Source organism: Acanthopagrus latus, chromosome 18 (assembly GCF_904848185.1).
Source record: "Acanthopagrus latus isolate v.2019 chromosome 18, fAcaLat1.1, whole genome shotgun sequence".
NCBI lineage: Eukaryota > Metazoa > Chordata > Actinopteri > Spariformes > Sparidae > Acanthopagrus > Acanthopagrus latus.
The window spans coordinates 18,716,626-18,734,165 of record NC_051056.1 but is presented as its reverse complement, the minus strand read 5'-3'; the positions used below and the strand labels follow the sequence as shown (position 1 = coordinate 18,734,165).

Below are 17,540 nucleotides of genomic sequence, written 5' to 3'. Positions count from 1 at the left end.
TTTGAGGTAATCGTTTGTGCAAGAATTAAATCTTTTTGGCATTCTGCATGAAACGGCTCTTCCAAGCGGCAAATATTGCACTTGGAGGAGACTTGTGGAGCTTGGATGTCCTTGGATGAGTCTGCAGCAGAGAAACCTCAGAGTATCGCTTAGAGACACGAGCTTGGTTCAAAACAAACCCTGCAGCTCCTAAAACTACTGTAGTTGTGAATGAGGTTTGGCAATGCGGTGCATTTGCAAGATATGGCTCGATAGGTTAGCAAATGAAAAACTGTTGGACTCTGAACTTTTAAAATGTGACTTGTTTCTGTTGACAGCTATGAATCAAAGCTCTACTGGTCCGCTGAGACCGAGCTGAGAAAAGATGGCGCAGCATGTAAGCTCAGTCATCTCCTTCACCCTGATCTCAACACTGTATGCTGATTCACCTCTGAACTCTACTACAGGAAGAGAAAATATGTCAAATCCAGGAAGTGGCCATGAATCTCTGTCAACCTTTGACTTCCTGTCCATCAATCTATTTTGGTGCCTGTGTTAGGCTGAAGCTGATCCTAGAACAGAATACAAACACAGGATGGCAGGAGCATTAAAATGCAATCAGATGTTATAGAACCACCAAAAGGTCGTGCATACTGTTGCGTCTCTCTCCAAAGCTGGTAGCCATTTTTCTCAGCCTCCGTATGCTGTCAAATCCATACGGAGGAGTTTGTGTTGAAAGACGAGCCATGATAGAAGTTTCATCCCCAGCCAAAACCTCTGGTTGCCCCCCAGTGCAGCTACAAAAAGTCCATGGTTCGACTGGGCTCCGAGGTTGAATGGCTTTTTGTCTTCAGCATCAGCGTAGGGTCTGATGAGAACGTGGTAAAGGGCAAACCCACTGTGAAACTGTCTATTCTCTTATGAGATATTAAAGGAGCATTTGTGTATTTGGTCTCCATGGTGGGAACGGTGCGAATGAGTGAATGTGACAGTGGGGAGAGAGAGGGGTGTATAGGCACAATGAGGGGTCTGCGGTTTTGGAAAAACCTCAGCTATCCAGCGTTTGCCGCAGCCGTTTAACGGAAACCTCATGCATCTCTACCTACTATCCCCCTGCTGCTGCTCCCCCCTCTTCTCTATAGATCTTCCCTCCCTCCCGATGCGTTTCTTTGGAGGGAACTCGACCAGAGAGGCAGCAGAGCACTCCGAGCTCTCTGGCGGCAGACGAACTCTGCTCCTTTCAGCTTGACAGACAATCATCACAGTTACCGTCTGTCAGCTGGAAAGAGCCAAGCCACCTCTGTTTGGTTTGGTCGCAAAGGGGAGGACGGGAAGACATTAAATGGAACACACAGAATTAATAACATGTTTGAGTGAGGGACTCAGGATATAGTTTCTGAAAGCTCCGAGGGGGCAATTTCGGGGTCCTCCTGAGTATTTATCAGTTTTTAGATTATGTCCCACTATTTGCAGATGATGTGTTTTTTTGTTCTTTACCAATCTTCGGCTCTTTTCTTCCATCAGTAAGTCTTAACCTTTACCTTCCTCTCTTCAGGGTCCTCCTAACTACAGCACATATGCTGCACATCTGCACAGTAATCAGATTCTCACCGTCAAGGTTTGTCCCTCCAAACAAACGCGACCGTCGTCCTCCCAGCAGTCGAAGCTCTCTGACAGGCTGCTGGTCTGTCACTATCGCTGCAGACGGAGGAGCAAATCCCTCCTCTTTTGCTTTCACTTCCACTGAACTCTCATCTCCCTTTTTTTTCCCAGAGCAGCTTCTTGGACTCTCATCTGCGCTCTCTTAGTCAGCTATGAACTGTCTCTTCTCCCCCTCTTTCACCCTTGACTTAATTTCCTTCCCTCTCTTTTTCTCTCTTTCCTCTTTTGCTGTCTGATGCTCAGATGGTCTTTCCCCGATATGACCATAGCTTTCTCTCTGGAGAGCAGTCCAACACCTTCCAGAGACGTTTTCTGAAGGTAGACCACAACTAAGGCATGTGCACACATTTAACATTTTAACCAACCTGTCTGATTGATGCTCTGGTCAGACATGCATCTCCCTTCTTTTTCACCTTTTCCCCTTTGACTTCCTGTTGGATTATTTTTCCATAACTTTCCCGTGTGTGCCGGCTTGTCTAGCATTAGTATGACTGATGAGGTGAAATTGTGTGTATAAATGTCTAAAGCACGTGTGCTTCTTATTACGAGGAGAATAGGAGAGTGTTGTGGGTAACTGCCTGAGCTTAATAGAGGCATAACAATCATCGGTGCAAGGAAATAAGGTTTAAGTCTTCTATGTTGAGGTCTTGGTAATATCAACTCCATGAAAGGGTTTGCTGTACCATGTAGCTTACCGCAACAAAGCTAACCATAATGCACCACATGTCTGTAGAGATGAGAGGGTGCAGAGGAAGTGTCACCAGAGACAGCACAGGGCCTACATCCCCTTCAGTGGTGAGCACAGCTTTTAGGACATTAAAAGAAGAAGACATGTTCCCAGTTAGATGTAAATCAAGTGATAAAAGGATCTTTAATAGGAGGTGGCTGTTCTGGTTTTGTTTTGAGTCGCAAAACAGAAAAGGAACACCTCATTCAATTTTAAAAACCGTGTTCTCAATTAAAATGTTCTCATGTGTGACAGTGTATTTGTCAGCATGTGTGTGTGAAATATCGGTCTGACTCACTGGATGACGACGGCTGTTGTTGATCAAATACACTGTCCCGTCTAGTTGTTTCTTTTAAGTCTGCATGTATTTAAGGAGCTGGGGCAACTAGCTAGCTATGCTAGCATGCTACATGCTAATGGTGAAACAGTTTTTATGAATTAAGCACTTCTTTACCAAGTCCTTCATGGTTCATTCTGTGAATTTCATTAAAATTATTTATATTATATGGCCACAATTAATAGTTTTTATTGACAATGAATCCATTTTACGTTTAAAGGAAAAATAGTGACAAACTCACAGGAGATTATTAGCCTAGCCGTCATTAGCCGACTCTACAGTTCTCCTAAACTTGTGTTTTAGTAAAATGTCTTGGTTTTCGACCCCAAATTTAGCTGTTTTGATTGACTCCAGTCTGTTTTTTTTAGCTGTTTTAATGATAAAACAAACCAGGACAAAACAACATGGATAAAGTTAGAATATAGCTGTGGGGGCATTTCCATTGTTGGTGGAGTCTGAGCTGAAAGCAGATTGAATATTGGACTGGGGTGAACACAAAAATGACTCAAATTGCCTGCTAAGGTTGCTCAAAATGAATTTGTTGCATGTTGTGATTGAAATTTAAGCCTTTAATAATTCAATAATTTAGTTTAAAATGCAGAAAGTCTGCAACAGAGTTATATATATTAAAGGATAATGTTTTACTTCTCCGTGGCTAAATTAAAGACAAATAATTATAATTTCTCTTATTCCTGTATTTTTTTCATCAGGGTGACCAAGGCCAGACTGGACCTGCTGGACCTCCCGGCCCACCAGGTCCCCCTGGTCCCCGTGGCCCCCCTGGGAACACAGGAAAGGACGGGCCACGTGGCCCTGCTGGAGAGCCGGTAAGCAATGCTGATTCATTAAAGTGTCAAACGTATACTCGCTACACAAAACAACACACCCACAAACCCTATGTCGTTGCTGTTATTCTCCTCCCATTCCACAATTCTCCCCCTTTTCCTCACCCTCTCTAACTAAGGTTACACCACAAAGAATGCAGTTACTCACAACACCTCAGTCTTCAGGGGCTGCCATTACCCCAAACTGTGTTGACCTGGTAGAGCTCAACCGCAGGGTGCAGATTGCAAATTCTGTTTCTGTGTGTGTGTCTGTGTGTGAGTAAATGTTTAATACAAATGTATTAAGAGGGAAAGGGTCCATGAAGAAAATTACAGTGAACCCATATTCCCATTCTTCCGGGTTTGCCAGTGAGCTGTGGCTTACCTAAAAGCTCCCAGAATAGCAACTCTACTCCTGGCCTCATCTGTTTTCTGTAAGACGGCGGCCGCAAAGTTCTCCAGAACGCCCCCATTCTCCCACCCTCCTACCACGACTGTGTCGCTGTGCGCCCCTGAAACAGATATGGCACTGCGGCGAGTTCATGGGCAGTTTGCCGGCCTCGCCAAACAATAGTTGTGCTCTTTGCCTGAAGCAGTTTATGTTTCTCAAAATTAACGTTCTGTTTCCCAGAGTGTAGTTCGTATGGCTGCTTAAGCTGTGGTTATAGGATGGACAAGAGAAGGCGAGGCCATGAAGATAATTTTTGTTTATCTAAGTAAAGGAATGAATGCTCTGTTGCCCTCAACTGGCACAGGACAGCAAAGGGATTCAAGTGAAAAATGTTGCTTTTCGGAGTGGGTGAGTTGAGAGCTTCCGCAGAACCAACAGAAAAGAAAGCCAGCACAGCTCAGAGAAAGAGTCGAGGAGAAGGGCGGCCCGTCCTGTGTCTTCAAATTCAGCATCAATTTCAAATGTATTCTCCAAGTTGATTAGAAGGCATTGCAAACCCAAAACAGTAAAATAAGGCAGAGCGGCACTCAGAGCTGCTCCATGTTGTGGGCAGATGTCTGAGGGGGCTGAGCGGGAGAAAGTGAGGCAGTATGGCCGCCCCTCGTCATTTGCACACATGAAACTGCTGTTGTGGAATGGTTGCATAAAAACAGTTTTAAGATTCGCTCTATCTGAACGCATCTACGTTCAGTAAATTTAGTACATCTGGCATCTGAACCAGTCATCATCCATCCTTCTCTGCAGTCAGGATAAAAGAAGTGCTCAGAATTATTTGAAACGGCTATTTGTTTCCCGCTGCAGTGGAGGGATAGATCAAAAGAAGAGGCTGAGGTAAGAGGGCTGAGAAAAAGGCTAAGAGTTGAAAGGCTGCTGAGGATGAAATTGAAAGAGGAGCACATAGCAGCAGAGGAGATCGGGGTGACGGTCTGTATGTGCTGCAGAGAGCAGGAGGAAGAGAGCCAGCTGGGGAACATCTAAGTAGCTTCTGCACATTATTGTAAAACATGAGGACAGCATGGAGGGCTAACGACCTCCGATTTATATCATGCATTTATTACAGTGCACTCAGTGATAGAGTAAACACAACTACTTGATAGTAGCTTGTGTGTGTGTGTGTGTGTGTGTGTGTGTGTGTGTGTGTGTGTGTGTGTGTGTGTGTGTGAGAGCGAGAGAGAGATGGAAGGCTCTTGCACAAGATCTCACTAAGCTGTCTCCGACATGGATGACTTCATAGCAGATGTTTCGCCGCTCCACAACACGAGCCCACCTGGCACTCACAAACATCCACGATAGGTCTGTTTGCCTAAATAAGCCGAATCACCGATGGACAGATGCAGGAAGGGGACATCGAATACTTTCCCCATGGTTGTGGTGGTGGAGGAACTACATCTAAATTCTCATCACGCCAAGTCCTGCAAAACAAAAAAGAGGCCGTTTTGAATACAGATGTTTGATAAATTAAAGTGTCATTAAAGCGTCTTAGTCATACGCATCATTGTTGGTATTCTCTCATTTGGTGTTTTGACGACGGTGTTGCAGAGCGCTCCTACACCTCAATCCAGAATCTCCCGCAGGTGTTCTGCTGGCTCGAGATCTGGAGACTTCAAAGGTCATAAGTAAATGATTAACACATCGTCTTTCTCCTGAAAGCATTCAGAGACCTGCGAAAGCATCTTTGTTTTCTTCTTTTGGCAACACACTTGATAAATTTGAGTCCACGGACAGGTCGTGCCTTGAGCAACACTGCCATCTAGTGCCCGAAGTGGTTTAACTCTGACGAGATCTACCTGAAGTTCAGATGATAAATTTCCTTTTTTTTTTCCTCTGCAGGGATTTCCTGGTCGAGATGGCGTTGAGGTGAGCGTTGTTCAAAGTCAATGTGCACCTCAAGCATTCTGATGGGTTTTTTTGATAAAGTACTGTTATATGTCTGTGATGATTATATCTTTCCTTGGATAATTACTGTAATATATTTCTGCCTCAGGGGCCACAGGGATTGCCTGGGAAGCCGGTAAGATCATTATCCTACTTCTTGTTTTTCCCAAAAAACTCAACTGACATCTCAGATTCTCCTGTGCGCTCCAGAAGTGTCTTAAAGTTTGCACTCTTGACCTTTATTGGCCTTCATGATCTGACAGGGAGAAGACGGCGAGCCTGGTTATCCAGGACAACAGGGTCCTCCAGGAGTAAAGGTATAGATAAGCTTTAATCATCAGTAATCACTTGTTGCATTTGGATTATTTTAATGTATCTGTCTTTTTATGTACTGAACTTTGTTTATTGTGCATTGAAACAGGGGGAGCCAGGTATGGGAGAAAAAGGAGAGAGAGGCATGGATGGACTCCCAGGATTTAAGGTAGAAGACTAAACAGTACACACACTAATATTTAATACTTAGTATTAACAGTATCTGTGTGCTAATGAGGGTTTTACCATAATATACTATGTCTGTGAATCACACAGGGAGACAAAGGGGAAATAGGAGAGCAAGGACCACAAGGACCCGTGGTATGTGTATTATTGTTGTTTTTAACCCTCTGAAATCAATTTATCGTAGTATTAAACAGGCATTTTGTTTAAAAATTAACTGATATTACTGCAGAATGTGAAGAAACAACTTAGATATGACTTCAGGTCAAAGATTACTTTATATTGCAGAGATGCTACTGATTTCAGCCTGCTAACCAGCTCACCCTGGGCTGTTCTGTTTAATAATACCACTTTATGCTTCAAGAGGTGATGTTCTGATTGTATAGCTCCCTGTAGTTTCAGAAGATGTATGTGAGCAATTTGCTACTTAGTCTAATAAGTATACAAAATAAACACTGAAAATGTCAGGACAGAGAATATTTTTACACTATTTTCCTAACTGAACAGAAAATTTCAACTGCACACCTTCTGAATTGAAGTTTCTATCTTATGAGCTCGTTAACTCATCAATTCTTTTAAACTCAACACAGACAAATAAAACTCACCAAGTCTTTGTTTGTCTTCCCAGTCACTTGGAATATGAAAAAATTATGGCTAAATATTCAGTCTACACGTCTCCTCTTGTCCCCAAAATCATAGTTCTGGTCAGCGCTGCTGTAAATCACCTCCATACTGTATCAACTGTTTCTCAACGGCTATGCTGCCCACCTTTATTTTTGGAACTGCCTTCAATGTCTGGCATCTTATGCTGATTAAACCTTTGTTTCATTTGAGTTGCTTATGTGGCTCTCATTAGGTGTTTTTCTCTCCCTGCCTCAGGGTTATCCTGGTGAAAAAGGTGCCACAGGCTCCTCAGACATCATTGACTTCAACGGGAAGCTTCTCGATGCTTTCCAGGTGAGTTGTATTGAAGTGTCAGTGAGACCAGATTCATGTTTGCATCATACGAAAAGTTAGGCATCAAGGGAAACTCAAACTAGCAACTGAGCATATTCACATGGTGGCCATCTTCTTCTCACTCACTGCACGGGATGGGAAGCGCAAAAGTCGTACTGCTTCATTCCAGGTTGCAAGTCCTTCAGCCGCAGGGAGTCTGATGAGTTGTAAATATGTTGTTGTACCTTGACATATGGCCACACATACTACAAATTGTCAACATCCACCATCTTCTGAATTGCTGATCAGTAAGGAAGGAGTGAGATGATGATCGTTTGCCAGATTCCTTATGTTTATAGGACTTGTAACCTGGAACACTGCAGCTTAATGTTATCCCAGTATTGGAGCTCCCCACCCAGAGCGTGAAGACAGATGAACATGGCCGCTCTGTGATCATGGTCTATGGTGTGTGTTAAAGACATGTCTTCCTTTCCCCAAACTTCAAAACTGAAAATGTCACCGTTTCTTCTTGGCAGGCCATCGACACCATCAGTGTTTCGGTAATCTGCTGTTGTTTTCCGCATGGTTTTGGTGGAGGGATCAATAACTAACACCTAAGAAAATGCATAGACTCACGTGGACTTGCATTAGCACACACCCCTGTATGTATCCACACGTTATCCCACCTGCTTCTGCCACAGTGGATCTGTGTGTGTTTGCAGATGCCCTCCAACCACAGCTACAGAACATACTACTTCAGATGTATTGGATGTCACTGTAGAAGCCACATCTAAAGAGTCTGATGAATGTCCCTGGTTTATAGTCTACCAGGCTCTCTTGTGCTTTCATTTGGGATGAAATACAAAGTAAATATAGTCCAGCTGTGCTGTTCTATCAGATAGCATGTAGCCTAAAGAAGCATGCTTAATCATGCAGAAAAATCAACAGCCTTTGTTACATTGTTCCGAGTGTGTTTTCTCACAAGATACACGGCTATAACTTGCTACAGGGCAGCATGGTGTTTTCTGTGTGCGTGTGTTATGTCACATAGCTCAGTGGGTGCACAGGGGGAATGCATCGGAAAAGGATGGGAACTCCTCATGGTCGTCCACAGTCTCAGTTTCACATCCCTTTATTCATTCACAAGACCCTTTGAGTCTACCATGTACTGTGGTATATGCTAATAGCAGATGGCTATCTCCGCAGTAGAGTGTGTATTTGATTAAAAACCACTATGCACCAGCTCCCCTCGGACCTGATCCGAAATGTTCCCCCTGCATGCAACGTTGTAGACAGCAGCGTGAGATAGTTACAAAGGAGTCAGTGAAAGCATGAACCTGAGATTTTATCAGGAGCCTCTTGCCAACGCGGATCAGTCGGCACCAAATCACACGCGAGGTCTCGGCCAGAGTTTTATCCATGGAGTGAGGAGCGCTCACTGGCCACCCAGCTTGTGTTATGATCCATCCACTTGTTTGCGTGAAAAGCTGTATTGGTTCAGTTTGTGGTGGAAGTTTAGGTGATGATGAATTTGGTCCGAAGCGACGTCGGATTTGGTTTGGTTTGTTGATGTTTGTTCCTATCATTCATTTTACGGCTTTTTGGGTAATTATTTGCATGAACAGCCGTCACTTTCCAATGATGAAATATCTCAGATCAAATATTTGCTTGTAAACATTTACTAGTTTCCATGGCTTAGATGGGAAACCAAAGGTTAGAAACTGGACAAAGGAAGAAAGAATCAGTGTGTACACCTCTGGGAGGCAACCTGAGTTTTTTTTTTTTTTTTTAATGACTTCAAGATGGCTGAGGACGTGAGAAGGAGAAGTAACAAGTGTGGATGTGGAGGTTAAGGATCGATTTGAGCGGCTGACACTCGTCTAACCAAACTAGAAGACAGCATGGGGTGGATACGTTATGCTGTTGTCCGTCCATCATTGATGTTACATTAACTCACAGGAATGTTTGGTGCCACGGTCTCATCCTGCATCAAAACAAAAGTCAACAAAAGTGGAAAAAAAAAAAGATGCCAGGCTATTGTGTAGCGCAAACCACATTCAGCTCTGTTTTACAACCGTTGTGAGATAAAATTGCTTCAAGTTGGTTGTGATCAGCGAGCAGAGTGAGTGAAAGAATCCTCTTTGTTTACTGTCAGGCTCGTGTTGTGAAATCCTTCAGTCTGTTGTATTGTTTAGTGTTGGCTCATATTCAAGCCTTATGGTGGAATTCTGAGTTCCCGGTTTTTCCACCGCTGTGATAAACAGAGCGAAGAGCGAAATATACAAAACATGTCTGTCTGAAAAATGACTGACTTCTTATAACTGACTTAAAGCAGTTATAATCAATGTTTTTTTAGTTTGAATGTTTTTTATATTAGCAGTGAATCACATGGCTTCTTTTACGGGAAAGGGTTCTTTTATAATGATGAATTCACTGAGAATTATCTAAAATAGGATCAGGTTTTTGTTTTTGTGTTCAAACTGACAGATTTATTGTTTGAGTTCACTTTCACAGCTCATGTCAGCATGGTTTGTATATTACCCGCACAGCAACACTAGACAACAAAAGAAAGCAACGAGCTGGTGCATATATTGGAGCATTTACCAGCTCAAGTCCGTAGAGAGCAAAGGACTAAAAGGGGAATAAATGTTGGGAAGTAATTTATTGGATGGACACAAACATGGCGCAACATGATGTTAATGTTATTATTTGGCAAAAAGTTTGCCATATCAGTGTAGGAGCTATATTTCTACTTCCTCTGACACTCACGGGATATTTAAGAATGGTTGGAAAGAGAAAGAAATCATGGCGCGGGTTAAAATGTCTGGTTTCACTCAGGATTTTAATCCCCAATCTCCCAAGTGAAACCTGTGTTTGATGCATCCAGCTGCCCCAATGATGTGCTAGGCTGCTGCACAGTTTGTGTCTGCTGCCCCCAAGTGGACAATTATGCGTTATTGCAGCTGCAAGATGGATAAACTAATTCAGTGTTATGGTGGCACGTTGTATGTATCACTCGCTCAATCTATGTCTGTCTCTCTCCAGGGTCCACCTGGACCACCTGGACCACCCGGGGCCCCAGGAGAAAAGGTAAGAGACTCTGTTGTCCTACCGATGTACTGCCATGAATGTAGTTTACAGAAAAACTTAACGAGATTTTGTGTCAAAAGCTGAGTTGGTGCTGTTTTAAATCACATGTATCTGTCATCACTTTGTCTTTTTCCAGGGTGAGCTTGGCTTACCTGGACCAGCAGGAGTCGACGGTGGGAAGGTAATTCGGAATTACACACGTGCTTATTGTCTTATACTGTTTTTGCTTGCAACTGCTGCTTATTATGTTGGATATGTCATCTCCATGTCGAACCTCTACCTCCAGGGACCTAAAGGTGATGTGGGTGAGATAGGACCACCTGGTGACAGAGGAGAGAAGGGAGAGATGGGGCTCTCTGGACCTGCTGTAAGTAGAGACAGTGGAACATGTTTCTCTGATATACAACCAGTGAAAAGTACATGAACAACTGGAAGCTCAACTCATTCTTTGTGGCTCAGGGTATGGACGGGCAGAAAGGAGAGAAAGGCGACTGCAGAATGGATGACAACCTGGTTAGTGTATCACACATCACATGAACATCAGACAACACTCACTCTTATATGTGTACACTGTTTAATTTAAGAAGTTGACATTACCTAATTACTACTTAAATCATGAAACAGCTAAACCTTAGAATTACCAAGTAAAGTAGACTATTACATTTAATTCGTTTAAGCTAAACAGTTTTAACAATTTAAGATTATTCGAGTAATTTTGATGTTTCCTTGATTGTTTTAAGTTAAGTCAGCTATCTGCTCCTGAGTGACTCATGTCATTTCACTGGTGCGCAGGTTCAGATGATCTCCCAGCCAGGCCCACCTGGTCCACCGGGCCCACCTGGGTCCCCTGGATCCATGGTGAGCAATTATATCACTATCCAAGTCCGGATAGAGAGTATATACTTCAAGTTTGTTCTTTTCACCTTCAGATTTAACACTCACGGTACATAATGTTTTTCAGGGGCTGCATGGAATGCCTGGTCCTAAGGTGAGACGACAAGACTGCGTACATATTGAGTTTATGAAGGAGGCGAGTTTATGTGGTGCTCACTGTTCCTGTGTTCTGCTGCAGGGTGAACCTGGATTCGGGATGAAAGGAGAGAAGGGGGACACTGGTGCTCCTGGACCACAAGTGAGTGACACTGACCTGTCATCGTTATAATGACACATGAACACCTAGACATGACACAGTGCTGACAATGTACTTTTTTGTCAGGGTTTTCAAGGACTCCAGGGCTCAACTGGGCCTGCAGGGTTGGTGGGACTTCCAGGTGCAAAGGGAGAAAAAGTAAGCTCCTGATCAGCTCCCTGAATGTGTTTATGAAACTTTTTTGATCGCATGGGTTTTGAATGACATGGATGTGGATGTGTGTTTGCAGGGCAGACCAGGGGAGCCTGGACTAGACGTGAGTTTCTCACTGAGAATTTAGAAACCTGATATTTTCAATAAGACCATTTTCGGTTCAATTTGATCTGCTTTCTGACCCATGTGTGCTCTCGTCCCCAGGGTTTCCCGGGTCTGATGGGAGAGAAAGGTGACCGAGGGGACAGAGGAGACAAGGTTAGTAGAGAACGCAGACGGAAATACAACCAACCTGTTTAATAATTACTTAATGGCAGTAATATTGCATGATGAGTTTATGAACGTGTCTGTTGGCTGTTCTCTTCGTGTCCAGGGTGACAGGGGAGCGGTGGGAAAGAAAGGTCTAAAGGGCCAGAAGGGAGAGCAGGGTCCTCCAGGCCTGGACCAGCCTTGTCCTGTGGTATGTCACCTCAGCACACACGCACGCACACACAGACACACACAGACACACACACACACACACACACACACACACACACACACACAATGTAATATAACACAACTGATTTAAATGCTATGACTATCTCCTCACCTTTGAGACATGCTATACTGTATTTCCCTGCTTTCTTCTCTCAGCACTGTTTCTGTCATTTCCTCTGCTTGTCTCTGAGTTTCTTTCTCACTGCTGTGAATGTGTAACTGGCTCTTGCCAACAGGGTTGTGATGAGACTAAAGGTCTGTCTAAGGAGGCAGGGCTTTCTTCCCCTCCACCTCTTGCTCCTTCCGGCCCTGAGGCCCCCTGTCCTGTGGTACGGTATCTCTGCCTCCTTCCTTCCTGCCTCTTGCATCACTAATCTGCAAACTGTTGCCATTTTTAGTTTTCCCACATTTTGTTCTTCATCTCTCAAAAAACTCTGTTATGCACATGCTCTTGCTTGACAACCAGCAGGTCTTCTGTAGTAGGTCTTCTGTCAGTATTTATTTTAAAGAGAAAGATTCACAGAAAATCATCGAATAATCATAACTATCATCGACATGTTGCTTTTAAAATAAAAGAAAGAACAAACGCTGTTTTGACTGCTTGGCACAATAATGGAGTAGATGAATAACAATAACCAACACAAAAAATGTTATCTGGTGTAGCGTTGACACCCAAATTCTGTTAAACAGTTGGTCATTGGACATTGTGTGAAATGAAAAAAAAAAAAGGGAAAGCCCCTTGAGCCTGCCGTTACAGTATGCATGATCTCAGCCGATTTCTCCTTATTTTCTCCTCTGCCTTTTCTCTAGTGCCACCGACATATTCTCAATTAGACGTGGCTATCTTAGCTACAGTGGTGTCAAAAGATGCTGTTTAAACATACCAGCAGCTTGCTGGCTGCCAGCTGTAGTCTTTGCGGTGTGTTCAGGTGCAGCTTTTTCTCCGGTGTCAGTTTGGTGTTTTCAGGGCCTTAAGATGAAAGAATGACTTCCACTCTTAAATCTGCTACCGTCAGCAGCAGATTAGCTGACCTTTGCAGAAGGACCCGCTATCGCTGCTCTTTCCAATAAAAAAGTCTCCTTAGATCATTAGTTAAAGCAACATTACAAAACTTTTTTTTTTATCTTGACAAACAGCTTCTAAATAATTTTGATGGTACAGTGTCTTGTAATAGGGTGAATAGTGTCTCTTTCACAGCCGCTCTCACAAACTGTGGGCTGGCACACAAAATGCCATTTTCTACATGATGATGCTTTAACATGTATCATCGTGTTTGTGTCTGTTTCTACATATTTCAGGGTTTCCATTATTTAAGACTAAGCTAATCAACTTCTAGCTGTAGGCATTTTTTTGTGGATATACGTATATGGGAATGGTATTAATATATTAGATATCTAAATCTCTGTGGTGAAGCGAGTAATTTCCTAAAAGTGAGTGATGGGAAGTCGTCACACATTATATTTGTGAACTTTTTACCTTCTTCATTATTGTCTTACTCCACCTCCACCTTTGCTTTCTTTTTTTATAACATCAATTTGCTGACCAGGAGTGCACACCTCGTTTAAATCAGATGGGTGCAAAGCTTAAAGGGTGTTGAAGCTTCTCATGACATCTTCTGGCTTGTTAACTTTCCACTGCTGTTCTCTCTCTGCAGGGACACGATGGACTGCCCATACCAGGCTGCTGGCACAAGGTGAGTGTCATCAGGTCTAACAAATTTTTAAAGGATATCGTTAACTAATAAAATTGATTATGAGACAGCCGCTCAGGGATTAAGCTAACACGACATGTAATCAAAGCATACACCGAGATTGTTACTCATCGATTAAATTCATTGCTCGACTCTGATTTGATACAGGGGCATTTTGTAAGTATATTACAGTGTGTGAGCTTGTGATTGTAAAGCATGAGTATTTACATCATTGTTTCGTAATTGTAGGGGCTTGTGTTTGGATTTTGATTTGACATTCTACTAATAATTGATCCCAATTGTTCTTCTTTTGCAGTGATGACTAACCAGCAGCATGGAATCTGTACATATTGATATGGTATATATTGGAATTGAATACTACACCAACAACCCTCTCCTTTTTTTCCGTTTTTCATAAAACATTTTTATATAATATATTGAGATTTTTTTTAACAAGGACATTTTTGAATCTACAGTATTATAAAAAAAAGTTCCTAAAAATCTAGAGATCCGGTGTTGTTGTGAATGCAGCTATGATTTTGAAGAGAGGAAACTGAACTGGCAGCGGTGCTCTTAATTTGAAGGACAGTCCAGATGACAGAGTGCCTCGATGGTCTCGCTGCCTGACTAACAAGAAGTCTGACTTGCTGCCTGATTGTAATCACGAACGCTGTGTGGATATGACAGTGTGTACGCTCACACTGATGGATGAATGGACAGATCTCCTGGCTGTGGCAGACGGAGGAATGTGGGTCAGTGCTCTCTTCTCCTCTCTCTGTTTTCTCAAAAGGAGGAAATGGCGAGACAGAAGCTCAAACGCAAGCGTCTCTCTCAGCCCTGAAGGGGGCGCGGGGCCTGGTGGAGAAAGGACACGGAGACAGGCAGAGAGCACAAGAAGGGGGGCAGATTGGCCTTTTTGAAGCAGAACGAGCCATGTAATGCCTCGGTGACACACTGAACACTCAGATCCTCCGGTACGGAAACTCTCCAGGAAGGGGCGACAGAGAACACTGCGCCTCCACATTCACCTGAGAAGAAATGACACTCATGTGGCTGATGGGAGTCACTGACGTCACTGGCACATAAGGACGGATTTACTGCACAGATACGTTGTTGTGGTGATCTCTTGTTTGGCTCTTTTGTAAAAGGTTTTCACAAATTAAATGCATGGTCGTAACAAGGCGCCGTGTTGTTCAGCATTCTGACAGCTTGTATGTCTTGAGGCGCCTCATCGAAACGACAGTAGATTCATTACAAGTTAATAAGCAGTCTTTAATATTCTTTCCATTTCAACAAGCCACTCGGAAACGTCAGTGAGTCTACCTTTTTAGGACTTACACTTGTTGCAGTGGTGACATGTGTGTTGTTTTATTTTGCTATATTCTTACCTATTTTTGTCCAGTTACATTTTTGCATTCCTTTGCATTGCCATGTTTGTGGAATATTCAGATGAAGAGTTCTGTTTTCAAGGCCAGATCTGAAGGAACCATTCACAGTATTCATGATTAAGCAGTGTTTCAGTTGCCTTCACAAATGATTGCCAGTCACATGATTTCCTTTTTAATTCTCAGTGTAACTGATGCTTTTTGACTGATCATTCTCCTTTAATCACTGATGAGGAAGTGTTTAATTAATGTTGTCAGTTTCTCTGGACAATGGTTTATTCTTGCTGCTGACTTAAATGTGTGTTGTTTGTTTGATATTTTTGAATCAATGTTAGTCATTTGGAATGAAGGACTAACAGAGTTAAGTATGGGATTTGAATCAAATGTATACAGAACCTTCTTTTTGGGGAAAATATTCATTTTTACACCGCAATAGACCTTCACACAATGGTTTAAAACTCAGTTAATTTACTTTTTTCTTTCAGTTGTCATGTTTTGCTATCAGATGACTTTTACTGGTGTGTTTAAGTCTTTACATTTGGTAAAACACTTTTTCTCAGATGGAAACATTTCTTGGTGCTTTGATACTTTTATATACCCGTTTAAAGCTCTAATGTGCGTATTCATATGCAAAACCACACACACAAACACACACACACACACACACACACACACACACACACACATACAAATGCATTATTGTTTATAGTTGATCTTAGGACAAAAGAAATTGTATTCATATTATTGTCAAATATATTGCTACATGTAAACAGGACAACGATTGCGTGAAATCATTATTTGCTCCTGTTCACATGGACAAACTTACACAGACATGAACAGAAAATGGTGTGTAAGTTTCTTAATGGACTTCTGTATAGTCTACATTGGTATTAGTTGTACATTATGATGATACTCAGCAAATATGTTTTTTTAAAGGTAGAATACATGTTTAGATTAATTGTTAGACACCACTGTTGTTAGCCTCAAAGGTGCAATATGTCAAAATTGGCCACATGTCGCAGTCATTATACAACTCCAACCAAACCTGCTAACTGCTGCTAACTGTAGCTACCGTTAGCTTGTAAGCTCAGTTCACAGTACAGCTAGCGGTCCTATGAGCTTACTCTGCCTTAACTGGGAGCTCAGTGCACTTGGGGAGCATTAGTGTTGTTAAACTAGCCCATCGGACCATCACCTCTTGAGGCACTAATTGGCCAGGGGCTAGCATGTTAGCTAACTTTAATAGTTATCTCTGCAACACAATACAAAGCCACTTTGATGTAATGACAAAACTATTGTTTCTTCATTTTCTATTAATCATGTTAATATTTGAATGTTCACTCAGTTCTAACCTATTGCACCTTTGAACAATCACAATGTTTTATCGGTTGATTATCATTAACTCACAGTACAGGCTGCTAAAGGTTTCTATTTCCACTCGCCAGTAACCACACACACACTGCAACATTTAAACATTTCACACGGGCTCAGTATTATTGTTGTTCGAATCCCTCTGAGGAACCAAAAAAACAAATGTGTGATGCGTGAAAATGGAATTTCTTATTTCAGTTAGGTCATTTGTGCAAAGCAATGTAAGAGAAGAACAGAGCTACACTGGTTCGTAGATAACACACCCACTAACTGGCCAGCAATATGACTCGTGTTATGTTGCAGTAGTCGTGATTTTGGCCACATCTCCCTGCAGTGGAGTATGACATGTGTAACATAACCTCTTTTCAGCTGTATCTCTGCTATTGAATTCCTGACACACAATTTTCTATATCAGTGGAGAAAATATGATGTGAAGTCTCTGTAGAGGGTGTGCTCAGAAAGATTAAAACCTGTACTGCATCAGTCATTTATGTTTTCTGTAAGCATCTGTGTATGTACGAGCTGCATATCATTAAGCTTCAATGTAACAGCTGACAATCAAACTTTATTTGAGAATCGTAAAAGATGAAAGCAGAACGGTTTCGATGTAAGCTGACAGTTATCTGTCACTATCTGTTTATTTCTTTTGCAGATTCTGTCAGTTTCAATTTTTAGGGCGTATGGAGTCAATTAATGGTCAAATGTCGGAGTACAGTTTGGTGTTTAAGCAAGTCATATATCACAGTATTAGCTTGACTTTGAGAGAATGTTTTTGGTTGTGTATTTGGTTGTAAAAGAATTAAGCTATTTTTGTAATTACTTGTCTAAAAATGTATAACATGAAATCTGGTCAACTAAACATGTAGACTGAAGTAAACTCTCCAGTGTGATGCTTCTTTTTGTGTGTCCATTAAACAATAACCATGTTGAATCA

The 17,540-nt window shown here is 42.2% G+C and overlaps 1 protein-coding gene across 9 annotated transcripts in view; it reads left to right on the top strand.

Moving 5' to 3' along the window:
- si:dkeyp-44a8.4 (collagen alpha-1(XXIII) chain) overlaps positions 1-17,540 on the top strand; it is a 124,589-nt gene extending 107,049 nt beyond the window's left edge. For 2 of the 9 annotated variants that reach the window (XM_037076223.1, XM_037076219.1), the window contains 24 exons: positions 1,885-1,959; positions 3,416-3,532; positions 5,811-5,837; positions 5,965-5,991; positions 6,119-6,172; positions 6,277-6,336; positions 6,444-6,488; positions 7,230-7,307; positions 7,823-7,846; positions 10,332-10,376; positions 10,513-10,557; positions 10,663-10,743; positions 10,836-10,889; positions 11,169-11,234; positions 11,338-11,364; positions 11,449-11,508; positions 11,593-11,664; positions 11,756-11,782; positions 11,884-11,937; positions 12,053-12,139; positions 12,396-12,488; positions 13,815-13,853; positions 14,019-14,027; positions 14,641-17,540. In XM_037076223.1, coding sequence (XP_036932118.1) covers positions 1,885-1,959; positions 3,416-3,532; positions 5,811-5,837; positions 5,965-5,991; positions 6,119-6,172; positions 6,277-6,336; positions 6,444-6,488; positions 7,230-7,307; positions 7,823-7,846; positions 10,332-10,376; positions 10,513-10,557; positions 10,663-10,743; positions 10,836-10,889; positions 11,169-11,234; positions 11,338-11,364; positions 11,449-11,508; positions 11,593-11,664; positions 11,756-11,782; positions 11,884-11,937; positions 12,053-12,139; positions 12,396-12,488; positions 13,815-13,853; positions 14,019-14,027; positions 14,641-14,691 — 1,317 coding nt within the window. In that variant the 3' untranslated portion in view covers positions 14,692-17,540. Of the gene's footprint in view, positions 1-1,534; positions 1,598-1,884; positions 1,960-3,415; positions 3,533-5,810; positions 5,838-5,964; positions 5,992-6,118; positions 6,173-6,276; positions 6,337-6,443; positions 6,489-7,229; positions 7,308-7,822; positions 7,847-10,331; positions 10,377-10,512; positions 10,558-10,662; positions 10,744-10,835; positions 10,890-11,168; positions 11,235-11,337; positions 11,365-11,448; positions 11,509-11,592; positions 11,665-11,755; positions 11,783-11,883; positions 11,938-12,052; positions 12,140-12,395; positions 12,489-13,814; positions 13,854-14,018; positions 14,028-14,166 lie in introns of all 9 variants that reach the window. The other 7 variants (XM_037076221.1, XM_037076220.1, XM_037076225.1 and 4 more) reach the window with 7 other exon arrangements.